The 27813-nt window shown below is 39.2% G+C and overlaps 1 protein-coding gene across 1 annotated transcript in view; it reads right to left on the bottom strand.

Annotated features, from left to right (window-relative positions):
• The window catches only part of Rxfp2 (relaxin family peptide receptor 2), a 53555-nt gene that overhangs the window by 17203 nt on the left and 8539 nt on the right, over positions 1 to 27813 (bottom strand). The window contains exons 2-11 of the mRNA XM_047554279.1: positions 25967 to 26193; positions 23282 to 23359; positions 19942 to 20047; positions 18670 to 18741; positions 10137 to 10208; positions 9465 to 9536; positions 7757 to 7828; positions 6630 to 6701; positions 3821 to 3892; positions 2854 to 2925 (exon numbers count right to left, since the gene is read on the bottom strand). Of these exons, the coding sequence (XP_047410235.1) occupies positions 2854 to 2925; positions 3821 to 3892; positions 6630 to 6701; positions 7757 to 7828; positions 9465 to 9536; positions 10137 to 10208; positions 18670 to 18741; positions 19942 to 20047; positions 23282 to 23359; positions 25967 to 26193 (915 nt within the window). The remainder of the gene's footprint in view (positions 1 to 2853; positions 2926 to 3820; positions 3893 to 6629; positions 6702 to 7756; positions 7829 to 9464; positions 9537 to 10136; positions 10209 to 18669; positions 18742 to 19941; positions 20048 to 23281; positions 23360 to 25966; positions 26194 to 27813) is intronic.

The raw sequence follows: 27813 nt of genomic DNA, 5'->3' as shown, positions 1-27813 counted from the left end.
CTTAACTGTTCTTGATACTTTGGAGTTGCTGACGGAAATGTGGGAGTTATAACTAAGGCAGTTCTTTTCCCTAAAGAAGCTTTTATTTAGATTAACAACTCATGCTGGTTGGGGCCCTGTGGGAGGTGTCTAGGTCATTGGGGGCCCTACCCAAAAAAGAGATTAAGGTGGTTCTCCTGGGATTCCAGTTAGTTCCCATGAGAATGAGTTGTTATAAAAATGCAAACTTCACCCCAATCCCTCTCTGACTTCCTGTCTTAACATGTGACCCCTTCTATACATGCTAATTCCATAATGCCATCTTCCATGATGCCTTCATTAGAAGTTGAATCAATGGGGCTACCTGATCTTGGACCACCAGCCTCCAAACCATGGGTTAAATATACTTCTTTTCTTCATAAAGTACCCAGCATCAGGTATTTTGTTATAGCAATAGAAAATGGGCAAATACAACCAGCTTATAAATCAAGGAAAGGATGAAGCAAACGCTATCACAGAAGAAAAGACAATGGGTAGAGGAAAGGAGTCAACAAACTTGGCCTGAGACATAAGGAAATGTTTAAACAAAGCTCAGTGATTTTAGGTGGCGTAAAAGATGAGCAGCATTTTAGGTGAGAGTAAAGTGTGAGAAGAGAAAAAGATTCTTGGAATTGAATGTTGTCTTCAGGAGTCAGCAAGTGGTCCAGTATGGGCAAAAGAGAAACAATGTGGGGGAAATGTAGTAAAAGTGAGCCTGGAAGTCCATGAAGACAAGGTGGGAGGGTTATAAATACACTCTAAGGCAGTCTTTTGCACAGTCTAGTCCAGGCATCAGAATCACCGAGGTTTCTTAGAAAGATCACATTTCAGGTACCCAACCCAGAGGTACCACGTCAGAATCTCAGGGAGGAATCCTGAAAATGTGCATTTAAACTAATACACCTGTGATTCTTCTGCACATTAACATTTGAGAGCCATGTCAAGGACTTTGCCAAACATCAGGCGACAAGGAGCCAGAGAACGTTAGGCAGGACAGTGGCATGTTATGCTCTGGGTTATGGGATGACAGTTCTCTCAGGACCATGAAAGAAAGGCAGAAATGCCAGAAAGTCCAAAGAGAGAGACCAGGTGGCAGGCTTCTTAGGGCTGGGTGAGAGCTGATGAAGATTTAACAGGGACATTAGCAGGGTTTAGGGTCTGAGAAAACTTAGCACACTAAGAGAGAGGCAGCGGCCAGAGAGCAGTCTTCATTCAGGCTTGACGGCAGGGAGGACGCTGCAGCCACTGTGAGGGCAAGTCCAGGAAAGGAGCTGGCAACGGGGGAAGATGTGCTGTCAGGGTAGTTTTAAATAGTCTGATTTTGAGGTGGGATCATGGCATCCAAGCCCCAGGTCCTGCTAGGTAGGAATTCTGATCTGGAGTCTCAGAGAGGAGGAGCCCAGCTGGATCATGGCCCAGAAAGAGAGTCACAGGTGTGTATGCATCAGAGAGAACATGGCAATAGAGCAAGATGCTGGTGATCTCATAAGCCTAGACATTGCCCTTCGAAATGTCAGAAAATAAAGCACACTCTTCTGGGGGAAGGAATGGAGGGGCCTCATGTACTGTGCTTCTTCCTTCCCAGGATGAGTTTGATGCTATCATGGCAAATTATTCAACACCTGTAGACTCAAGACATGTACATGCCTTGTTCAGGTTTAGCCTAGCAACTTGTGTATTTCTTGACGCTCAGAGGCAAAGTGGTCTTAAAATTAGCAAGCTAGTGTCTCTTAACTGGGGGGATCTACTGACATGTAAAATGAGATGAGGATTAGGAAAAATGCAAAATATGGAGTCCATATCACTCTTTCCTTAAGTTTACATCTAAAATAATTCCCTCTTTGTCTTAGGCTGCTGCCCCACCCTGCCCCACCCAACTTGGGATTCAAGTCCATACTTCTTTTCCAGAGCCTGATAAGAAATGGCCCTTTAAGGAATTCTATTCTTAACAGGTTGCCTTTAATTTTTATGTCATAAAATGATGATATTTTTCATTATGCAGAGCCTTGTATATTCTAGGCATTTAATAAACATTTGTGGATTTGATTTGTCCTAATTGTTCATGAATTATAATTCCTTTAAAAATTACTTTTATTTTCTTTTTTCTCCAGTCCTTTCTGGATTAAAAAACAAGATATAAAGAAAGGGGGAAAGGTTTTTTTAAGATGTTGATTTCCATTTTAAGGTCCCAATTAGAAGGACAATTTCTTTACCCTAGTTGCTTCGATTTTTAATTTAATAGACTTGAGTTTAATTTCCAGTGATAACACAATTATGTGGGGAGCAAAACGAATGGTTTTAAAAAAGGTTTAGATTTATAAAACAAACATTTGAACAGAAAAAAAGTTAATGAGTTCCTCGAATATTTTTTAATGAGCCCTATCCCTGTGCTACAAAAGTCATAATTTCTCAAGAGATAATAAAAATTTTCATTCCTTGTGCAGTTACAATTAGTAAATATCATTTCAGTCAGTCCGTTATTCATTCAGCAAGCATTTTATTGAGAATGAGCTATACTCCAGCCCTTAGAGATAAATGATCTCTGTGTTTAAGAAACTCTGGGAAACTCATTGACTCCCAAACATACATACTCATGAAATCACCCAAAGAAAATAGGTAGGGAGACTAGAGTAGGCCAACTCCATAATAAGCCCACTGTCTGATTTTAATGTGCTTCTGACTTTAGGATAATGTTGATTTTCTTAATTGAATTTTAACATCCAATAGTCTACAGGATTTTGATTGCCACTAGTGGAAAAGCAGTCTCACTAGTCATTTAAATTTATAATCCTGGAAGAAGCAATCATATTCTTCCTAGTAGACGATGCTACTTACAGTTCTCCTAAATTTTTTAATGAAGAAAATGTCTTCTCTGGAACAAAATCAATTTGATTTCTAGGCAGAAACCTGTAAGACATGGCGAGAGTCAGCACCGTGGGTTTGCGTCCGCTGTCAGAAATCAGTCATCATTGGGAGATGCCACTGATCCAGCAGCTATTACTAAGCCTCCTTTGAGGTCTCAAAGGGAGACATCTTCAGGTGTGGAACCTGAGGCAGGAGTGCCTCACTGTTTCTCCAGGAGGTGCTACTGTGAGCAACTGCTGCTGGTGTGGTCTCGGAAGCTGCACTTTGTTTGGATTCTGATCATTTTAGGAAATGTCTCTTGCTAGTCTTCCTGCATCACTCTTTTCTCCAATCACCCATTCAATCAGCAAACACTACTATCTATGGGAAACTATGATTAAACAAACACAAAATACTTGTGTTTTTTTAGCTTACCAATGTGCCAATTGACCAATCCATCTGTCTTCCCGCCCCCAGAACAAGCGTAAGCAGCAATCAGAATCACCCGTCAGAATCTCTGGCCAATCAAATATGTTAGGTTCTTTTCCCTTTAGAATAAGACCATATGTATGTTTATATACATTTTATTTTATTTGCTTTTTTCTTTAGGAAGAGAGACATCAAGTGATAAGAGTCTTTGGCAGTAATAGCGAATCCTTGACAGCTAACCATATTAACATATGTGATCTCATTTCACTGCTGACCTTTGGGTTAGGAAATGAACTTTTGGGAACGAGTGCAGCTGATAGTGTACACAGAAATGACAACTGCCCTCAGGAACAAGGAGCCAGCAGGAGACCCCCATGGTGGGCAACTTAATTGAAGGCTCAGTTCCACCATCAAAATCAATAAATCAACCTGTGCAATCTCAACAAACCGAGGCTGCAAACAAAACCCTGCCTTAAAATTCATTGTCATTTGTTTTCTCTTCCTTTACTAAAACGCATTGGGTACTTACAGCACTGTGAGTGAATCGCAGGATAGAAAGGTCGAATTCGTAAGATACTTTATTCGATTGCCTTCCAGATCCCTGAAAGTCATGGAGGGAGAGTATTTTGAATATTTTTTGTACAAATCATATGTGGACAGATACTTTTTAGTGACATAGCTGGTCTGAACTTTATTTTTACTTCATTCTGATGTTTACTATGCTTGTCTCGTAACTGTTGCTGGGCTAGTGTAATTTATAAATGGCTCTATTCTCTTTCCAGTTAATATTAGAGCTTAATCAAATTGAGAAAAAGGCCAGCCTTACATTTAGTGAGTGTCTCTCTGTTCTGGATACCATGTTATCAATGGAAATATTGTCCAACCATGGTAATCTACCTCTGGTGTTCTTCTATAGGCTCCTGCGGTGGGTATTCTGTGGGCGACATTATCACTCCACATATAACACCAGAGGAAACCAAAGAGCTTGGAGGTGCTCTTTCCTCCCGGTCACACATAGTAAGAACTGACCCAAATCAGATCTGTCTGAATCTAAAGCCCTGACAATGAACTGTGCCCGAGGTGTCCTGGATCATTATATTCTCTCATTCCTCCCAACATCAGGTAGGTACTTGGGTTCTATTTTCCTGAAGCAGAAACACAGGCTAAAGCTATCTTGCATGTCCTGAGTCAGAGACAAGCTACGACTCCTGGTCTGGGTAATGCCAAAGCATGGATTCCTTCCCATGTAACTTCAGTGAGGCCAAGGCCCGTGTGTTGTCACTCATTTTGTGGCGGGAACACAGCCTTGGCACCACCTGGGAATGTGTGACAACTGCACATTCTCAGACTCCACCCAGATCCACTGGGTCAGAAACTCTAGGACAGCCCCCTGTGTCTCAGCAAGTCCTCCTGTTGTTTGTGATGCCCGCTAATGTCCAAAAAGCACAGGAGGGAAATTTCCTTCTGCCAGTTGATTCCCTTAGGACAGTGGCATCCCATGTACCCTGGAAATGCCCTCCAGAACCCTTCTGGGCAGTCTTGCTTTGAGTAGGGCAGGGGAGGAAGAGAAAAATTCAACTTTTCGGCCAACTTATATTACAGTCAACTTCCTATGAATTCTCCAAATACGACAAGAGCTATATTTCTGTTTCTGAACTCTTTCATGGTCACACTGAAATCACCAAACTCTATGTCAGGTTGCTTTAAATCCGATTTTAAAACCATCTTGGAGATTCTTGCAGGAACTCATTATTTTTTCATTTGAAAAGCTGTGACTTCATATAATAAATGCTACCCTCTTTCAGAGGTCCAAGTACCGCTGAGTGAAACAGGAAAATGTTTATCATGCTCTCACCCTTAGAACACTTGGAGTCACGAGAGCCACTGTCCCACTTGATGGCAAGAGAAGAGGGAGAGGCCAGGCCAGGCTAGCACAGGTTTTCTCCTGCCTTTGAGTTGGAGCAATTTGGGTCTGACTTCTCACTTTTCTGTTTTCTGGGCATAAGGGCCCTTTCTCATTGGTGATCAGGCCATCTTGCCAACTCTGTGTTTTCACTGGGTATCTGTTTTCTCCCCTGGTGTTTGTGACAGTGAGCATGCCGGGAACTCAGGCTCAGAGGCTCACTCCTGATCTCCCTCCTGCTGTTACTGCCCATTGGCTGGCAGGTGGAGCAGGCTGGGGTCCTGATATTCTCTTGCTCGTTCCTGTTTGTTTCTTATTGTACAGATGAACTTGTTCAGTGCCTAAAGTACTTTTCCACTTAGTTTTATTCTCGTGGTTTTCAGACCTCATTTCTATTTTTAATAATGGCACACTTTTATAAGCCCTCAATTATTTTAAAAGCCTTTGATGATAGATATAAACTTAAGTACCTAGAAATAAAAGTGAGTAAACACAATACTGCCTAATTGTTTTACAAGAATTTTTTAGTTCAGACAGGAGTATCATTTTATGAGTACCAAGTCCCTTGATTGGATTATGAGAGGAGATCTGGGGGCTGGCACATTCTGTATCTCCACAGGGTGGAGCATCAATGGCTGTTACAGCCTGGTTGTAGTAGGAGACCATTAAGACATGTGGCAGAGAAGGGTAGGTAGTGGTGGTGAGGGCATAAGGTAACTTAAATGAGTGTTTTAAGTAAGTATCAGCTAATGAGAAGTGGAAATGGCTTAGCACATCCATCTAATGAAGGTTTACAGAGTACCTATTATGTGCTGGTCATTGTGGAATCACTGAGGTACTGAAGTTAAATATTTCATTTTTGCCATTAAAGAACTTAAGGAACAGTAGAGGAGAGATGAACAAGTAAACTAGTGATTACATGATCATAGTACCCTGAGATAGCTGGGAGGGGTAGAAAATGGGGGGCGGTACACAGTAGTTTTATAGGAGGTGCAAAGGAAGCAAAAAGGCAGCCACAGAATGCCAGGAACGGCTCCCTGGGGGGATATTTCAGTTGACCTCGGAAGGAAATATTGGAGTAAGCCAAGAGAAAAAGGGAGCCAGAATTTTCAATTTCAAGGAACAGTATGTACTTAGGGAATTGGTTGCAGAACCAATGGCTCAGTAAATCTGGAAGGAAAGAGCATTGGAGGAGGGGTTGGAAAAGAGATTATATAGGGTCAGAGATGGAAAGTAAGGGTGTGGGGTGCTCAGGGGGAAGGTGGAACATCACTCTCGCACCTTGGGAGCTCTCAAAGGATTTTAAATCTGGGACGTAACATGATTAGATATTTGATTTTGGGAAGAAATCAAAGATGGACTTTCATGAATTAACTTCATGACTAGTTTTGGTATTCTGAAGAAATAACAAATTAAACCTTGAATGAATACTCACATCCAGTTGAGTTGAGGCATTTGGGTGCACATCTGCTTCGGAAGGGCCTCTAAGTAGTTATTAACCATTGACCTTTACATAAAGAAAATATTAGTTAGAAACAAAATAATATGCCACCTGAAGAACAGTAGTTTTGCCCTCCTACAATTTAGAGATTTGCATGCTAAAATTAATATGGAGAATGAAGGATTTATACATAACTACCCCTTCAAAGTGGTCTTTAAATAGGTGAATGGCAAGGACTAAGGAACAGATGTCAAAGAAGCCATGAATGAGATGCATCCTAGGCATAAATATTATGCAGTTTAATTTTATGATGTGAAACAAAAGTATGTATCTTGTAGTAATTTTGAAGTTCATGATCATTTTGCAAGTATTCTAAGTTTGCAATCATTTCCAGTGCCATACATCCAAGGTTTCTTCTTATGGGAAATATTAATCATTCATAACATTAAAGGGCCATATTGGAAACCACATTAAACCTAAGAAGTGACAGCAGGGGAGACTTGGGGGAAAAAACAACTCATGAACATGTGAAGTCGCACGATGAATTTATGACATTGTGGTCCCTTTTGACAAATGGAAAAATAATGATGCTATATGATCAACTCCAAAGGAACATAATAATTCCCTGCCAATAAATCATTCTAGTATATTAATAAACAGTGAAAACATAATTATGAGAACAGCTCTGTTGGCAAGACAAAGATTCTGGAATTTCCAGTGACTGTTGCTGAACAAAAGCATATTTTTCTCCATTAAATATGAAGTTGGAGTCGAGTACCTGGGAGATTCTAATAGATTTAAATGTAGTTAGGATATAATAAAAGTGAATAGGATATGAAAAGGAATCTTTGGTCAACTACTACAAATAAAAACATGCCTCAGGACTTTAGAAAATTGAAGGGGATCCAAAAAAAAATGTCAACTAGTAGGCTTAAAATATATGTTATAATCTGACCAGCTGTTCCCTTTGAGCCATGGGCAAGAAGAAGTAACTCAGGAAAGGTTATGACTAATAAAAATTTTAGTGGATCTGTTGTTGTTTTAAAGCTTTTTCTGTAAGCTAGCATTAGATTTCATTGCAATTTGCCAACAGATGTATTGAAAGGAAGATGAACACTTACAGGAAAAACAAGGAATTTAATCCAGTAAACAACCGCTGAGAAATCCTGGTTATTGGATTGTCATCTAGAATTCTGACAAAACATATCAAAAACATTTCCAATGTTAGACATATTTCTGAAATAAAACCAGGAAAAATAAATAAATACAAGGCCTATGTCCATCTTGCCTCCTCTAACATCTGACCTGCTCCTTCTTGTCTTTTCATAATTGACCCAGGTATCTCTTCCCTGAAAGCTTCTCCTTCACCCTGTGGCAAGAGCATCACTTTCCTCCAAATTTCTGCAACTTTCATCCCAGCACTTGTCAAGTTGGACCCTAAGGGTTTGCTTTCTCTCCCTGCATCCGCCTTCTGCTAGACTTATAAGCCCAGATTTTTTTTTTTTAATCCTTTATCTCGGGATGCCTGGTCCAGCACAATTCACACTTATTGGCTGATGTGGCTCCATAAATGCTTTGACTTTCTGAATGGCTGAATAAAGAATGGATGCAAAAATAATCTTCAGGAAATTACACATGGCTCTTTGGTCTCATGATGTATTCAACAAGGTCTGTTCAAATGAATAAGCGGATGTGAAACCATTCATAAGGACTTGGTAGGTGAAAGAGGAAACATATTTGTATATTCAAGTCACTATCTTAAATTATATGTAGTATTTTTTCTTTTGTAGAAGAAATTAGACTCATGGAAAATAAGTTACCTTCTCTCTTGTTGCCTTTGAAGCCAGGCGCTATTTCCTATTATTCTTAGGAGTCCAGAGGGTAGGAAGAGGAGAACTCCTACTACGTGTGAAGAGTTCTGCATGTGGTATTTTATGTATATTATGTGATTTAATCTTCATCACATCCCTCTTACAAAGGAATTATGATTATAGTTTACAGATAAGAAAAAAGAAGCCTAGGTAGATTAAGAAAGTTGCCTGGGAGATTAAGCACTGGGTCAGGCACACACAGGTTCTGGATAAAGTCCTGTCTTTTTCCACTGGTCCAAGACAACCCACAGTAGATAAGCAAACTGGCCCAAAGCCTTCTACTGCACTGTGTTTATTGCCTGAAGAAAGCACAGACATACACCACGAGAGTCCTAGAGATGGAGCTAGTGGCTCAGCCTGGATGGTGGTGAAACGCTACAAATCACCGAATCTTCAGACTTTTTCTGAATGCTCTGGGAAGCAGGACACATCCTTAACTTGCTTACTTTGGGGGTCAGTGGTGTCCAACAGATGGCAATTTTTCCTCCCTGGAGACATCTGGCAATGCCTGGAGACAGGTTTTGGTTGTCACAACTCTTGGAGGAGGAGGTGTCCTACTGGCATTTAGTGGGTAAAGGTCAAAGATGGTGCTAAACATCCTAAAATGCACCAGGCATCCTGTTCCCCCGTCTCCCCTGAACAAAGAATTATATGGGTCAGAATTCAATAGAGCTGCGGTTGAGGACTCCTGCTCTTGGTGAACCTGGGGGGAATGGCTGACTGACTGGGCAAGCCTAAGGCTGGGTGTGCAGGCCCCCTGAAAGGCATGACCAGTTTCCCTCTTAGTCAACCCTGCTTGGCATGCCATTGTCTGAACTGCTTGGGTTAAAGTGCTCCAGATTCTGTGACAGTGAGAAACAGAATAATAAGCAAGGTATATCCCAACGTGGAAACAGCACCGTTATGTATCATACATACTGTGATCATTCATGAGGGAAACAAGAGTTGGGATACTTACAGCCACGTTAGCTGATGTAAGTCTTTGAATACTCCAGGTCTGAGAGTTGTAATGCAGTTGTGGTTGAGATATCTACAAAGAGCATGGGTGAGTTAATTATGCAAACTTAATATTCCCTTTTAGTCACATGTAATTAGAATATGAGCCACTGATGATGAAATACGAACATCTGCTTCTGAAAGCATTTTGCTGGATGAGCAGAGGGGAACGGAAGCTACAAATAACCACAAGTCCAGTGTGTTCAACACCAGGGAGAGGGCAAGAGAAGTGGCCAAAATAATGTTCAGGGTACTGGGTGATAGTAGAGTGTAAGAGTACAAAAACTAAATATGTGGGTCAATTTTTGTTTTTATTCTTTTTGGGTCACACCCTCAGTAGATCAATATTGTAGGACAGCATACAGCGAGTTAGCAAGGGTTAGGAAAAAATTTTAAAATATTGTGGAAATAACCCAAGATGGAAAAAACAATGTTATGGAGAGTCTTCATATGTTTTTTGGTAGAATCTAAATCTTTGAATAATTTTTTCAGTGTAATAATGAATCTGAGTATTTTGTGATACCCTGTTCCTCCCATTTCTCTACAACCAAGTCAAACCTTGAAAACCTGCCATTCTACCCCTTTAGTTTACTTAAATGTGTACCCATTATATAATCACAAAGAAGTTACTCACAATATTTGCAGATTATATAATCCAAAAAACGCTTTCCTGGAAATGTGTCTAATGCAATTATGCTGAAGAAATCTGTTAGGAATAAGCAAAAGAATCAGATAATCATGGTTTATGGACTTTGCTAGCTTATTGAATGTGCTTTTCACTTGAAGACAATTTGTGAAATTGGCTTATAAAGTCCAAGGTCCTATATGCATGTTGGGGGTAGGTGTTGTTAGTGAGAGATGATTTTGAAGTGAGTCAGTGCATGCTGTCTGATAGCACCTGTGCAATGAAATTTAGCATCTCTGATTTGTACTGTGAAATTCTGGTGTGACATTGTGGGCAGGTATAGTCCTATTTCTCCAGGTGGAACTATGGTGGCCTTCTTGTTCTCATTGGTAGGAATTATAGGTCAGGAGAGACCCACCAGGCTTTTATCCAAGCTTTCTCTCTCAGCACAGAGTTGAGTTAAAACTCTTTATTCCTCTTCATTCTATTCACATGAACAAAGGAAGTGTCCAGTTTTATTCTTTCCCTTTTCAAGATGCATAGTAAGAAGCACAAAGTGAGTTAGTGAGGTGCTCAGGATCCTGTCCGTTGTGGAACTGGGTCTAGCGTGCCCCCTTCACTCAGAGGATTGTGATTTACTTCATCTCTGAAGCAACTTAACAATATATTATTGATTCAATAATAGTGCTTTCAGGATTCTCTAAGAAAATAATTTCCATCTCCTGGAAATGAGACAAAAGGAGGTTAGCCTTGAATTCATATTTTCTAAAGGCTGCCAGGGGCAGGGACTAGCCGCACAAATAATAGTAACTAATTACTGCAGTCCTCTGAGAGGTTTTGATTTCTCTTGTTTTGATTTGAATTGATTCCTCAAATATTACACAATATTGTTTTAATTGTCACAGTACTCTCCTGTGAAATTATAGGTAGTACATGTGCTTATTCAGTGTCTGGCTGTACTTTGAATTTTATTATAAAACAATTATTCCCTAACAGAGCATTCCAGTATTTGCCTTCTCATCATGAATGTGTTATAGATATTGACAGCCTCAGATCTCAAGGTAGCCAGGCAAAGACAAGGTTGGTTTCCAGATACAGAACAAAAATGGTCATTTTCCTGGTGGATCACCATGTGGAAAGGGCTGGTACTACAGAGCACATGCATTACATCCATAGTAATACACAGAGCATCAATCTCGATGCCGAAAAATAAACTTGAAACTCAAGTGTGACCTTGTGCCCTCCAACCCCCCAGCACCCTGCACCACGTCTGTAGGGAGATGCTTCATAGTGCAGCATGAATTCTGCTTTTGGTTTAAGGCTCTGCTATGAACCCACACGGATTGATATCTGTTTTAGCATCTTCAGAGCCCTTGGACGGATGTAATGAAAGTTAATATGGTGAATTAGGTTACAAAAACTTTCTCTTAAATATAAAATTCATTACCTAACTACTGTTGTTTACATTTTATTTGAGATGATTAATTGAAAAGTGCAATGCATGTTTTACATACATCTTAAGAGATAGGTACAGTTATGAATTGCGAATTTGACCTTGTGCTTTTATCTTAGAAGTCAAAGGCAATAAAGGAAAAAACCAATTATCTACATGATTCATCTGCTGTGTACAAATTATCTCTCTTCGCTGAATCACTTAAGCTTCTTAATTAATAAAGAGCCTCCACTCGTCTTCCACTCAGCCGGCTGGCTGCCTCCACGTTCAGACCTAGAGTCTCAAGTCTCAGGTCTCAGGCGTAGGCTGCTGAACTTAAACTCCATCCTCAGTATCTACTTTCTTCTTTGTAGAACAGTAGCTTAGTGAATGAGAGGGGAAATTTGGAAACATGATAATTTGGTGAGTGGCGCCCTCCTCTTATTCAGAGCTTAGATAGGAACTCATTTAATACACTTTACACTGAATGGTTTTTCTAAGAATAACTTACTGCTTCATGAATTCCTGCTGTTTCAGCTGTCAGGACTTTTCAAGCAGAAACACCAGGAATTTATGTACCTGAAACTAAAGCAAATAAATGCTTTAATGACATGCATAGGCTATTTTTTAATGTGACATCTTGTATTTAAGAGCGAGGCAAACACCTTGAATTACATTTTGTGGCCAAAGATTGCATTTAACAAAAATTCAGTTTAAGAAGGAATTCCTAATTTATATAAGGTTTGTGTTACAAATGAGGAGGAGAACTGCTGTTGGTTTCCATGGTAGCAGTGATAAAGTATTAGAGTCAATCCCATAAATTGCATTTTATTTCTCTGAAAGGTCATCTGAAACTGCTTTTTCTTTCTCAACTTTAGAAAGTCCTGACATTTTAAAAGATTATTAAAGTGAATAAATTGACCAATGATAAAAGCAGTCAGAACAGTTAAGAAACATTTATTCATCTGGCAATTAAAATTTAATTTTGATTTAGGAATTTATTTTTCCCAGTGCCTACACGACCTCAACTCCACTGTATTTAGAACATTCCTGACTGGGGACTCCTTGACATTAAATTCTGTAGTGTCTTAGGATAAATCCCAATACAGGGTACATATGCAGATGAACATTACTCACTCAATAGAGTTGAAAAACACAAGTTTTTGCATGCCTTTCTCTGCTAAAACCAAATAAGATCTAGATTCTTTCACTGGTATTCAGTTTCTACAATTATGAATAAATGATCTCTCCAGAATATGCTACATCTTCTGTGGAAGTTCTTTTTCTTTAGGTAAAAGGTTCAGTTCACCTTTTTCCCAATATTCTTTGAGTGTTCTTTGTTTATATTTCTTTGTTCTCTCTTCTAAAGCTGCTTCCTACCTTCTCTTTAGTCCTGCATGTTGGTTCTCATTCACTGGAGAAATACTGATCCTCGCTATGTGCGTAATTTTGTGTGCTATACATACACTGTAGGGGACAGGGGTACCTGGTACTATATAGTACGATGAGAACCAGGAGGACCTCCAACTCAGAAGGTGAGTATGGTGGCCCGAAAGTGTTTCCTTCACAAATCAAGGATGAAAGTGAAGGTTTCATGAAAATGAAATCAGAGTTAACCCACAGCATGTTAAAAAATCAGAAAGTAAAGTATACTGTGGGAAATAAAAATGTGCTTCCGGTGATACTGTAGAAGTAAGAAGATCTTAAAGAAAAGCCTACGCTGGCCTCCTGGGACTTGTTTTATAATGTTGTGAGATAATATAAAAAAATTACAAACTGGTAACGGTTGTGCACGCCTGTAATCCCAGTGGCTCGGGATCCTTCTGGATCACGAGTTCTAAGCCTCAGCAACTTAAGTGAGGCACTAAGCAACTCAGTGAGACCCTGTCTCTAAATAAAATACAAAAAGGACTGAGGATGTGGTTCAGTGGTTGAGGGCCCCTGAGTTCAATCCTCAGTACAAAAAAAAAAAAAAAAAAAAAAAAAAAGCCCTAAAAGTAAATAACAACTTATTTCTCAATTCCTACTTTGTCCCTGTCTTCTCACAGAATGTGATCTCAGGATTGAAGTGAGTTGAAAGACTGTAGAGTGGAGTTAGTGAAAATCCAAGTTAGAATTTGCTAGACCCAAATGAAATACAGTCCTCTGGTTTGTACAATTTATCTCAGCAATTGAGAAACACCAAAAATGAGACCATCAAAGCATGATCGATTACAGAGGAATCTGGAAAATTAAAGAGGGTCAAGGTGTTTCTGATTTTTTAGGAGGGGAAGAAGTAGGTTTTACCAGTTGCAGTGAATGAGGTCCATGCTGGTCTGCTGAGCTCGCAGAACAGGCTATTTCAATGTTGTTTTCTGAACATCTCAAAAAGAAAGTGAACAGGACAGTTGGAGAGAAACAGGTCATGCCTGATTAACTTCAATTTCTTCTTTGAAAGACTGACCAGACAAAACTGTGTGCTAGATACCACTATGTCTATCAGGCACCAATCAAGTGGTTTATGATGTTTTTATAGACAAAATAAAGAATTATGTACATCCTTATCTGAAGGATGATGATGAAGGATATGGAAGGACAATTTGGTACTGTCTTCTTCAATATTTTACTCCATTGCTTGGGTAAAATATTGAGTTCATCTTATTTTCAGATCACAGAAATCTGGGAGGAATAGAACACCCATTGGATGATCCAAAAAGGAACACCATTTAGTAATAAAAATGGAATTTAACAGGATGAAGCTGATTAGTGATACATTTAAGGAATGCAACTGCCTCTCAAATGCTAACTGTACAAATTCGGGAGGAGCACACACCACCTAGCAGAGACTTAGATGGCATGGAATTAGGAATTGTAGGGGAAAGGTCAACAGGAGTTAGGGGAGGAAGTTACATGGCGTCTTCCACATGTCAGGTAAGCATTCTATCACTGAGCTACCCCAGATCCACACTATTTGTTTAAAACTTGGTTTATTGACTCTCTTTCTCCATTGTACTTGAGGCTCCACAAAGAGAGGGCTTTTCACACATTGTTTACTGCTGTATATGTGGTGACTGGCACCTTGTAGGTGTTAATATTTGTGGACAGGATGAATGAATAGGTGGGCTTTCTGGCCTTTCCTCTCCTGCTATTGGTTCTGGTTGTTGCCCATCTGGTTTCTCCCTTTTCCTGATACCAGTTCCTGGGGATGGTTTGATGTTGTCTATGTTGGTTGTCTGGGATACTGTATGTTGAACTGGGGAGAAAATCAAGAGTAGTAGAATAAGAGGGACACAGTGGGACTGGGGCTGGGGGAGATTTTTCTGGAAGTTTGGAGAAGAGTGATAGGAGGAATTGATGAATGAGAGGGAGGGGATTGGAGAGGAAAGGAGGTATAAGGAAGCACTGCTGAACTTCTGAGCTGCTGTAGGCTATTTCAGCAATGCTTGAAAAGGATGTGAGTTACTTTCAAATCAAAGTTTGGGTACTGGATGGTTTCTTTTTTCTTGTTTCTTTCTTTCTTTCTTTTTTTTTTTGGTACTGGGGATTGAACCCAGGGGTGCCTAACTACTGAGTCACATCCCCAGCCCTTTTATATTTTACTTAAACACAGGGTCTTGCTAAGTTGCTTAGGACCTTGCTAAATTGTTGAGACTGGGCTTGAACTTGCAAGCTTCCTGCCTCAGCCTCCTAAGCTGCTGGGCTTACAGACGTGCACCACCGCGCCTGGCCCTAGATATTTTCACTGATGGTAACAATACTCAGAGACTGGACCATGTGGGCTAAAATTTCTCAAGGAGCACAATCAGAAGGTTTGAGCCAGCTATCTAACTTTGGGTAAACAAGCTCTCTTCTCCAAGAGTGGGTTCCTTATTTCTACCCACCTCACCAATTTTGAGGCCCAAAGCCTAAATAAGAATTCCAAATACTAGAAGTCTTCAAAAACTTTAAAAAGTGATATCTAAATGAAAGGGATTGTATTTCATCCCCTGTGCTGTATCTTGTATATAATAGACAGTGTCTCTTTTTTTTAACTGTTAAAAGTATATTTTTAATTGTAGATGGACCTTTATTTTATATATTTATTTTGGTGCTGAGCATTGAATCCAGTGCCTCACACATGCTAGGCAAGTGCTCTACCACTGAGCTACAGCCCCAGCCCCCGGCTTAGTGTTTTTTGATGAAGGTGTCATAATTTCTATGAGTTTCTGGGGGAAGTAAATTACCTAGAAAGCATCAAATAGCAGCTTGCATGGAGAGAACCCTGCTGGCTGATATTCAGGTCATGATATGGTACCTGAAATTCTCAGACAAGGTAGAATTAAACATTTATTTGGAGAAGTTGCCAGCTGATCTTGGCAATGAAGGTTAATCCCTAGCTTTTTGTTTACTAGGAAAATTTGGGACTTGAATTACTCCTATGCTTCCATATTCTTCTCTTCAGTGGGCTAGCAGCTACCATGACCAGGAAGTATTGATACAAAGTGTGATCATTGGACAGGAAAGGACTTGGCCTGAGAGGTCTAATCTTACCTCTACCTCCTGATCCTCTAGTGACTCCTCTACCTCCCCAGAATTTGGCTTTCCCTATGTTGGAGGCGGGGCAAAAGGTGAAAGAGTGAATCTGCATGGGTCAGGGTAGTGTGAGTTGGTAGAAATTCAGAACAATTTCTTTCCATCTCTAGGTCTTTTTGTTATAAGAAAAATAAGCACTGGTTGGAGCATGTGCATGTAATTTTGACTCTTCCACTGTCTGGTTGTAGATTTTAGATGACTCATTTGACCATTGTAGATTTTAGTCACCTCATATATAATAAGCAGATCTGATTAGAAATTCTAATAGCTTTATGACACTTGGTGATAGAATTTGCTTGACTGTCCACAAAGGCCCATGTGTTAAAGGCATGGTCCCCAGCTTGGTGCCTTTGGGAGTTGGTAGAACCTTTAAGGGGTGGGGTATAGTGGGAAGTCTTTGAGTCATTGAGGCGTTCGGTTGAAGGCAATAATGTGACACCAGCCCCTTCTACTTCCTCCTTCTCTTTCACTTCTTGATCACAAGGTGAAAAGTTTTGTTCTTCCATGTGCTTCCACCATGATGTGCAGCCACAGGCCCAAAGGAATCGGGTCAACCATTCATGAACTAAAACCTCCAAAATAAACTTTTCATGGACTGAACCAAAATAAACCTTTTTTCTTTATTAGTTGATTATTCCAAGTATTTGTTATAGTGATGAAAAACTAACAAATTTAATAGTTACTCTAAAACAAGATGTTTTCCCTCTTTCTGATAGTACTATTTTATTTGTTTCCCTTGACCTTTATTCAGGCAGTACATGAACAATATTGATTCACAGAATGAACATGCTGTGATTTTGAGAATTTCCAGGAAGATAAGAAGCATGGTGGTTAAGATTTCCTTTCTTGGGAAGCCTAGAAGCCCAGAGCCGATGCTCTGTGACAATGACAATGACATTATCATGTGTTCTTAGAGGGAGCAGAGGTTCTATATGCAGCTGGGACTTACAGAGGTGAATTTCAAACTTAGGTAAGATTGAGTATCGACAAGACCCCCTGGTAGACTTTCTTCACTGACTTCCTTTTTTGTAATGAGAGAATCTGTCCTTTAGATTCATGAAAATGGAATCATTGTTGGTGTTTCCACCCAAAGATTCAGATCATTTTTATGTCTGGGAGTTTATTTAGCAGATTTCATACAGGTAGAAACTTTTTCCTCTATGCTGTATGTCAAAGGATAAAACACTAAGACGGTGATACTGCCAAAGGCCTTCTAGCATGTGCAGCGTTACCGTGCTGATTTAGTTAACTAGACCAATGGTCTTGGCAGGTATAGCCCTCTAGTACTCCAGGGGCACTGGCCAGACACTTACAGAGGAATCGCATATGAACCTATATATTTTCCATCTATTAAATATGAAAATGAGGTATACCATTTTGCTGATGGAAATGTCCTTTTTCCCTATCCAATGCAATGTTCAATCAAATTGCTTCAGTATGAAGAAGTTGGTAAATTATTCATCGTCATAAGGTTTGTTAGTGAGTAAGGTATCAAAGAAAGGCATATGGATAATATCAAGAGACAGTTCATGAAAACTGTGGTGGAGATTGATGAGTCATCCCTAACCTCCAGCAGTGACCATCTCTAGGGATTATATTTCCCAATCCTGGTTACGTTTCTTGGGTGATGCTAGAAGCACATTGGCCCCTTCTTTCTCACTGAATTCTGTGTGCTGACTATGCACTACTGTTTTAGTCACCTTTTTTGCTGCTGTAACTAAAAGATCTGACCAGAAAAATTATAGAGGAGGAAAGGATTATTTGAGGGCTCACAGTTTCAGAGGTCTTAGTCCATAGAAGGCTGGCTCCATTCCTCAGGGCTCAAGGTGAGGCTGACCATCATGGTGGAAGAATGTGAATGTGGCAGAGGGAAGCAGCTCACATCATCAGGAAGCAGAGAGAGAGAGAGAGAGACTCCACTCTCCAGACACAAAATACATATCCCAAAGCCACGCCCCGATTCCATTCTCCTCCAGCCACCCCCTACTACTTCAACTAATCCCTCTTACAATCCAAGCATTTCTCCTCTGAACTTTCCTACATTGTCTCACATGTGAGGTTTTGGGGGACACCTCACATCCAAACCATGGCAACTACTTATTGATTTCTCTTTCCTCAGATGTGTTAATGTACTGATTGTATTACAAATGTGGTTTTGCCCCTATTACCCTGGGGAGGCAGTCTCTGTTCCTATCATGGGTTTTAAGTGATCTGACTGTTCTTGTCTGTGCTTTCACTCTTTTCCCAAATAAAACAATACATGTATTGCCTCTGCATCTGCAATGTTATTTTTCAAAAATTCTTAGGGAAAAATATGAAACTATGTATTTTCCAACTGAAATATTTTATCTCAACTCTAAGTTAACTCTGAAAAAGTTTAAATAAAATCAGTTCAGCTACTTTAAATTATGGAATGGAAAGATATCATACTTTTAGATACTTTATTTTCTAATCTTAAATTTACAAATATAAATTTAGCAATAAAGACAATAAACTTCATATTTTATTTTGTTTTTTTTTAAGGGTTTTCCCATTAATACACTAGTAATAGCTACTTACATCTTTTTAAGTTCTTTGTATTTGGTGAAAACTTTATCTGGAAGACTGTGGATTTTGTTTTTCTTTAGAGACCTAAAATAAAGCAAAGAAGACTTCATTATGGATTTTTATGACCAACCAGAGTCTTTTCTAGAAACTGTATGACCGGGAGAAGAATATTTGCTGATGTTGCATGGTACTAAACGCACATTTGAACGTGACTGTAATTGAAAACTTTTCATGGGATAATAAAAACTTCAGGAAGAAAAATGAAGGTACAGTCATGCATGGCTTAGCAATGGGACACATTCTGAAGAGTGGATCTGTGAGGCAATTTTGTCATTGTGAACATCATGCAGTGTACTTACAAATGAGATGTAGGAAGTATAACAAGGCATACTACTTTACGTTTTTTTTTAATATGTAGAAGAGGTGCATTCCAAAATGACAATATGAAGTACAGGATAGCAAATACATCAACCAGCAGCATAGCATTTATTATCATTACCAAGTACTGTACGCTATACATGACTGTATGGGCTTTTGTGAGTGGCAGCACAATAGGTTCACTTACACTAGCATCACCAGCAATATCGGTGCTAAGATAGCACAATGACTATGGCATCCCCAGGCAAAGGAATTCTTCAATTCTATTATAATCTTACGGGACCACCATTGTACACATGGGCCATCATGCATCTCATGACTGTAGTTTGCAATATTTCACAAATTTAGCCAGTTAGTATAATAAACTGGAAAGTCTATGGTGATTCCACCTTTTCTTTTACTTTCCAGATAAGTTAATAAAACACAACAACCCAAACCAAAACAACCAAAGAGCCTAACTAACTCAAACATGCTCAAATGATGACATGATTAGCAGAGTCTCCAGGCTCTTGAAAATTTCTGGCAAAAAGCAGAAAAGTTTGCATGATAAAACTAGTTCATGGATCTTTTATACCATCTTGGATGAATTATCAACACTAAAAATGAGATGGCATAAGTGAGTGTTTCCTTTTTAATGTTTCAGCACAGGCACATTAGTAGCAATACATCAGAAAGTAATTGAAAATAAGTGCTCCGGGCCTCATGCATTTGTGAGCTGCACATTAACAGGTCTAATTTAGTGCACAGTGTTTAAAACACATTCCCCCTATAGAAGAAGCATGCAGAATTCTCTGACAAGTGGTTTCAAATGGAATTTCTATTATTTTTCTGATATAACTCCACTGTAGGGTTTTCTTGGTTATCATGTGACTTCAGGGATAAACATCATCCAGGTACCGTACTCACAATAATGTCACATTGGTGGAAATCACAGGCACAGACTGCAGGTCAGTATTTACACATTCCAATTCAGTTTCTTTGCAGTCACAGTGTTGTGGATACTGGTTTAAAACTAGGAACAAAAAGAGGAAGGTTTTACTTGGGAGAAAAATGCATTCCTTTATTAGAATAACAAACATTATCTTCTTTTCATCAAATGTATAAAATTTACATCTGTTAAATGGACTTATTTAGTGCATAATGAAAGCAAATGAGCATTCTCTCCTAGTAGATTTGTGTGGTGTTCAACTCAGTTCTAATTTCCAGTGGTCATTTCAGAGGTGTATAACAGGTGAGTAGAAAGAAATCACAGAAATGTTCAAATAGCATAAAATCATATGGTATATCAATGAAGTAGATTAGTATGATTGAGTAAATCTTAATGGAAACAATTGGGTCAGTTCAATTCAACAGCACAAAATAGTCAGTAAATAAATTCTTATTGGTTAAAATTTGTCTTACATTTTTTCCCCCTCTCACACTTAGAACTGTGAGAAGAATTAGATGCAGATTCTGCTATAGCCACTAATGTGCCTTATTAAAATCGATCTGGTCAGACATCCTTTCATTTTGGTTCTTTGTTTTTTTCATAATTAAATTTTCAAATTTGTCCTTTTTAGATATACATGACAGTGGAGTGTATTTTGGCATATTACACATACAAGGAGCATAACTTTTTCCAGTTAGGATTCCATTCTCGTGGTTGTCCATGATGTGGAGTTTCACTGGTGGCACATTTATATATGAACATAGGAAAGTTATGTGATTCTTCGTTTTTCATTACCATGAAGTTGAAAGTGGAAAGTAGAAGTCGTAGCAGTTGTTTATAAAAAAGTAGAAGTTGTTCATAAGCTGAGAAAACCAAAGATCCATTTATATGAAGCATTTGGAATAAAGAGAAAGCCTTCATAGTTTCTCTGAAGAAACTTGCAGAATTATTAAGATAATGGCATGCAAAGGAGTGAGAAATCTGGTGAGACAAAGCCAGGTTGGTCCATGGGACAATCACAGTGGGTGTGTGTGGGTGTGTGTGTTAGAGAGAGTTAAGAGGCAGACCAGAAGAAGGAGAATAGAATATTTCTAGAATCTTTGATTTCTTCATTAATCTTATGGATATTGACTTGTTGCAATTAACAAAGTAAGATTTGTGAATTTTAAACTTATATTTTTCCATTATTCATTTGGGATTGTAAGTTCTTTCTAGTTGTCCTGCTTCTTTTAGATCACTTTAAGACAAATGTTATTTTAACAATGAATTTTAGTAGTTGAGCCAGAAAACTTACTGTTGAGTACCTACTTAATGCAAAAGATGCTTTCGGTGTGTGACATTTAGAAAATAGTTTATGTTGTTTATAGCAATATGCTAACTGGCTCAACTCTCTAAAGAAAACATTGGCCAATAAAAGGATTTTATATAGTCAAGCTGTGTGTTGTCTAAAACCAGAAATGTGGATGTAACCCTTCACCTATCCTCTCCTGCAGCCGACTGCTTGCAGGTTCTGTGAATTTTCTGAAAGGTCTCTTGCATCTCCCTCTATCTCACTTGCCCCTATGGCATTCTCTGGCCTCAAATTCTTACTGTTTGTCCAGAGCATCACAACAAACATGATAATCAATATCTCCTTTTTCATTCTTTCTGATTAATCAGCATTGATTGACATTTTGGCCCAGATCATTTTTTTTGTTGTTGTTGTGAGGGCTGTTGTGTGCATCACAGGATGCTCAGCAGCATCCCTGACCGCTACCCACTAGATGCCAACACAATCCACCCAGCTCTAACTGGGATACTAGAAATGTCAGCAATTCTGTCAGACATAGAGGTCTCAGTTGAGACTTGCTGTTCTCACCCATTCTCTGCAACTCTGATGGAGGAATTTTCCTTTCATTTATCATCTCTCTCTTTGTTATCTCTTTCTTTGTTAAAAAAATAGACAAAATCCTAACCTAAACCAACCAAACACAAAGACCCACAACTTTAGTGATTGTCCATGGGATTGTCATGGGAACTTACAGCAGTAAGTTCCAAATTGGGATGTGTGCACGTCAACCACTTGTAGTTGAGGAAGAAAATATCGGAATTGTTACATTAATTTTTATCTTATCCTTTTAAATTTGTATACATTAAATACAGTCATCCCTTGGTATCTGGGGAGACTGGTTCCAGGAACCCCATGGATACCCACATCTGTAGATGCTTAAATCCCTTATATAAAATGGTACAGTATTAGTATAGAGCCTACACATCCTCTAGTGTGCTTTAAACCATCTTTACATTACTTATAGTACCTTATAATACAATGTAAATAATCGTTATACTGTATTGTTTAGGGAATAGGGACAAGAAAAAAAATCTGTACAAGTTTAGTGCAGATACAATTTTTTTCAGAATATTTTTCATTGACAGTTGGTTGAATTCACATTTATAGAACTCATGGATATAGAGGATTGATTGTACATTGTTAGTATAGTATAATATATATCATATTATATATATGTGCATATAATATATGCATATAATATATATTCTCATATATATTTATATATTCCTGCTATGATGTGAAGCATGTGTGGGCTGGGACCACATCTTAGTTATCACTGTACTATCAATGTCTAATGGGTTAGAAAGTATTGGGTGCTTAATATCTTTATTGAAGGAAATAATTAAAGGGAATAAGAACCTTACTATTGGTTAAAAAAATTTCAATAACTATATAGTCCTGTAATCATGGACTTATACATAAAATAAACATGAGTATAGATAGTCATTTTCTTCCATCTTTTTAGTCCCATGGACAGACCGTAGACTAGTTGGCCAGTGAAATACCTTGAATTGAAATTAAAATTCAGAAGCAAATTTATTGCACTACAGTAATCCCCACTTATCCACAAGGAACACAATCCAAGACCTCCAGTGGATGTCTGAGACCACAGACATTACCAAACCTGATATATATTATACTGTTTTCTATACATATTTACCTATGGTAAACTTTAATCCATAAATTAGGCCAGTGAGAGATTAATAATAATCAAATGAACAATTATAACAATATACCATAATAAAATTTATGTGAATGTGGTCTCTCTCCAAACATTGTTATTATCCAAAGTGCTGGGGATCCAACCCAAGGCCTTGGGCATGCCAGGCAAGCACTTTACCACTGAGCTACACTCCCAAGCTCTCAAAATACTCATTTCAGACTGCAGTGAAACACAGATGGTGGAACTACTGTACTCATATAAATACATGCACCAGAAATCATGTTTTTTGAAACACTGATACTGTCTTTGAACCAATACCACTTACAGCACTCCTGTGTTAATGTCACGTTATTAACATTTCCAAGGACTGTGCCAAATATGGTTGCCCATCCACTAGTGTCACCTGTGAAATGGTGATTAATATGTGTCAGTTATTCTAGAAATCAGAATCATAAACAAAAGTATAAAAATTTAATAATGAAATGAAATGAAAATTTAAGTAACAGAATGACCCGTATTTTTAATACATAGTAAGGGAGAAAAAGTGAGGCAAATATTCTGTGGGATTTTCCTTTTTTATAATTACAAATATTTCAAATATATTTATCATAAAATAAATAACATGTATATTACTATTTTATATAAGTGTCTTGAAGAAATCACCTATTTCTAATCCTGATATTTTAAGTGTTTGACCTTCATTTTGAGGACCTCGGAAGAAAATAAAATCCGAATTTTCTTTTTGTCATGCATATACTGCCCCAGGTTTATGTAGACACATGCTTGATAGATGTGGTAGATTCTGCAAAATTTACGTCACCTGAACTTTTAAAATTATTTTGATTTGTTGCTGGATTGAACCCAGGGCCTTGTGCATGCTAAGCACATGCTCTGCCACCGAGCTATGTCCCCAGTCAAATGACTTTTTTCAAAAAGCAAAAACAAAGTGCTTATTAATAAAGGGTGCCAAGTACTGTTGAGAAAAATAACATTTCCTCAATTTGCCATGAATAAGTATCAATTTTTGTATGTTTACACATACTCCTTATTTGCCAAGTATCCTTTTTTAGTGGTAAAATCATATCTTTTTTTAACAAAAAGGAGAATTAATTTTGAAGCATCATTACTAGAGAACATGCTATGTAAATGATAAGATCTGCATTATTATGTATGATGCTTAAGTTTGCACAAATCAAAAAGCAAATTTAATTGCCCATAGACTTCTCTGATCCCCGCAATCTTTATTTCTTCTCCTGATTAATATCCTCAATGATTCTACTATGATACCTTCAATTGTGTTGTAAGCTCCTTCAGATGCATTATTTAATTTGATCTCAGAACATTCTCATGAGGGAGATAAACACCCACGGTTCCGGATTCTTATGCAGCCAACAGGAAAATCTCTTTGGGTGACTTGTTCATTGGCTTCCAGAAAGCTGTCTCTAAAACTGAGCACTGATTTTCTACTGTGTACTCGCTCTATTGTTCTAGGCTTTGAGGACAACAAAGCAAGAAAGATTGGGCCTCTTCTCAAGGTGTTTATGTCTAGAAAGAGAAATAGAGTGAAAAGGTAAGACAGATCATTTTGGTGTTTGTAGAGAGAGGACCCGGGTGCTGGAGCAAGAGGGAGAACTTACACCTGATCTAGAGTGAGATTTTTATCTTCAGTGTGGCCAGTTTAGTGTGTCACCTCTCAGAGGAGGGGACACCTGAATGAGTCTTAAAGGATAGGTAGGAGTGATCCATGGGAAGGTGGGAAAAGGGAAGATGCATGAGTAACTGGGACAGGAGAGCGGATTAGAGACCAACAGCTGTCACTCCTGGGCTTTGCTGCCCCACTTTGATGGCTAGTTGGGCAGTGCTGAGGAGAGAAAGCCTACATACAGGATTTTTTCATATTCAGGAGCTCTGTGTCCTAGTGTGTCCTGTGGGACTAACTAGACATGTCGGACTCTCTTGGAAACAGGTCCCTTCATAGAAAAATAAGTCAAATTGGACAATACATACAGTCTCAATATACAGACCTAAAATTGGCCTGTGTGACCCTGTGTGATCTGGCTGCTGTGTACCTCCTCACCCTCTATTCATATCCTTGTCAACTCTGCTCACACCACACTGGCTCTTCTATTCCCCAACATGTCCTTTTACTTCATTCAGCCTCAGGGCCTTTGTACTTGCTGTTTCCTTTGCCTGGTATTCTATTCCTCCAGAATATTTTGTGAGTTCTTTCTTTTGTTTCATTTAGTTCTCAGTTCAAATGTCACCCTCTTAAAAAGATTATCTCTGGTTATATCTTTAAAGTATCCTTCCCTCTAGTCACTTCTGTCTCATTGTGCTGTTTTATTTTCTTCATGATTCATATCACTCTGAAGGTATTTAACTTGCTAATACAGGTTTATTGTCTTAGTTCACATTGTGCACATTCATATTGACCTTGACAAGGTCAAGATGCTTATCTTCCTTGACCCAACTTGTCCCAGTGATTGGAAAGCCCTAGGCACCTAGTTGGCACTCAGTATAGGTCTGTTCAATTAATTAATTCTCTAGGTGACTTCATTCATATTTTAGGGATATTCTCACCACTGACTCAAATTACCAATCATAGAAGGTGACAGTCAGGGGACATCCCTTAAAATTAAAATATGAGTACCCAGATAGATTTTTTTTTTTTTTTTGTATTTGCTTCTTTTTTATTTATCTTTTAATTTTTTACAGACTGCATTTTGATTCATGGTACACAAATGCGGTACATCCTTTCGTTTCTATGGTCGTACACGATGTAGATTCATTTTAAAATATAGTTTTCATTTTTATAAGATCTAACGTTTCCTAATCCTGTACGTCTATTCAAGCAAGCGCTACCTGTGAAATTATAAGTCACTATCACAACCTGGGGGTGCTTGCGTTATACAGGGATCGTCTAGCGAACCCCAGGTCACCTCTGCGGGGTCACGGCCGATGGCCACCCCGCGGCCGCAGGCCGGGGCGGCGCGGGCGGAGCGGCACTTACCGCAGTTGTCCTCGTCGGCGCCGTTCCCGCAGTCGTCCACGCCATCGCAGTGGAAGGCCCGGGGCAAGCACTTGGTAAGATTCCCACAGGGGAAATAGCCTTTGTGGCACAAAGGAGGGATTGTGCTGCCTTGAGTCAGTGCGAGATCTATGTGAAAGGGGCACAAGAATCTCACGTAAGAGAACCGAGCGTGAACCTGGCCAAGCCTTCCCACGCCGTCCCACTGACTTTTGAAAGAAGCCTATGGGTCCAGTCTGTCCGCTGTCCTTGGTCCGCGGTTGCTAGGGCACCCGGAAAGACTCCAGGTTAACTGGCGAGGACCCGACCTAACCCAGGCTGTCCCAAGAAGCGGGTCAAGGTTCATTTGGAGTTTTCATTTCAGCTGGGTAATATTAAACAGAGCCAGAGGTATTGTCTGACTCCTGCTCGAAATCAAGGAGTGAGTGGTCCACAGTTGGAGACAGAAAGGCAAAACCACGAGTGAGTAGGATTGAATAGGCAGATGGGAGGAGTTGAGGTGAATTGTGATATTAATGTACGTATGCAAAAGGACGCTTTAAGTGGAAGGAGAAATTCTGAACCCCATTGAAATTATATCAAGAGGGGCACCTGTAATCCCAACAGCTCTGGAGGCTGAGACAGGAGGATCCAGAGTTCAAAGCCAGCTCAACAAAAGTGAGGCACTAAGCAATTCAGAGAGACCCTGTCTCTAAAGAAAATACAAAATAGGGCTGTGGATGTGGCTCAGTGGTCAAGTGCCCCTGAGTTCAAATGCCCAGGTATTGCCCCCCTGCCAAAAAATATAATACTCATTCAGTTAACTCGGCACTAGACACGTTGCACAGTATTATCTTAACTAAGTATTTGTCTTAGTTAATCCTTCTTCTAACCTATGGATGAGTAGTGTTATTCTTCATGTTTTGGGATAAGGGAAGTTGAACATCTTGCCTGCAGTCATTCATCTAGACACAGGGAAGGTCCAACTCTACCCTCTGACCCCGGAGGCCTACTCTTAACCATTGTGCTCTGAGGATACCAATCAAGTCTGGAACCTGCATTCCAAAAAGCACAAGCCCTCTATGAAGACTAATTAAAAATTATTTTCTGAGCAGGGAACATAACACAAGAATGAGGAGCACTGAACACATTCTACGTTGAGTAAAATAGTACAGAAAGGAAATATCATGAACATTTACACAAGTACTGTATCTATGGAAACGATGGACAAAGCAATTCCAGAAATTTAGATGTAAAAGACATTCTTTTCAATTGTAAGAGAGCACTTTCCCAAAAAATAAAGAGACATGTTCTTTGTAAATTGACTTTGTAAAATTACAGAAGTAAGCTGGGTGCATGCCTATAATCCCAGTGGCTCAGGAGGCTGAGGCAGGAGGATCTCGAGTTCAAAGCCAGCCTCAGCAAAAGTGAGGTACTAAGCAACTTGGTGAGACCCTATCTCTAAATAAAATACAGACTAGGGCTGGGGATATGGCTTAGTGTTTGAGTGCCCCTGAGTTCAATCCCTGGTACACTCCCCCACAAAAAAAAAATTACGGAAGTCAATTTTTTTTTTTTTGAGAAAGGTGTTCAAGCTGAAATTTCACAGAAGTTGATATCGGGAGAGGGTGGACAGGAATGGTTACAGTTTGTGAGGACTTATTGAAGGGAGCCAGACAGATGTTGGCAAAGTATTCCCAACCAGGCCACTGGAGGTCAGCAAGGTGACCAGAAGTATCTCTGGCTGGGTGAAGGGAATGGAGTTTTCTCAGCATAGCAGAGGATAGAGAACAGGCTCTCATGGAACATCTACTTTGTACTGGGTCTTTCCTAATGATTTTATTGAATGT

This window comes from Sciurus carolinensis, chromosome 5, assembly GCF_902686445.1.
Source record: "Sciurus carolinensis chromosome 5, mSciCar1.2, whole genome shotgun sequence".
NCBI lineage: Eukaryota > Metazoa > Chordata > Mammalia > Rodentia > Sciuridae > Sciurus > Sciurus carolinensis.
The sequence above is the reverse complement of the archived record's forward strand: the minus strand, read 5'-3'. Positions and strand labels throughout refer to the sequence as shown.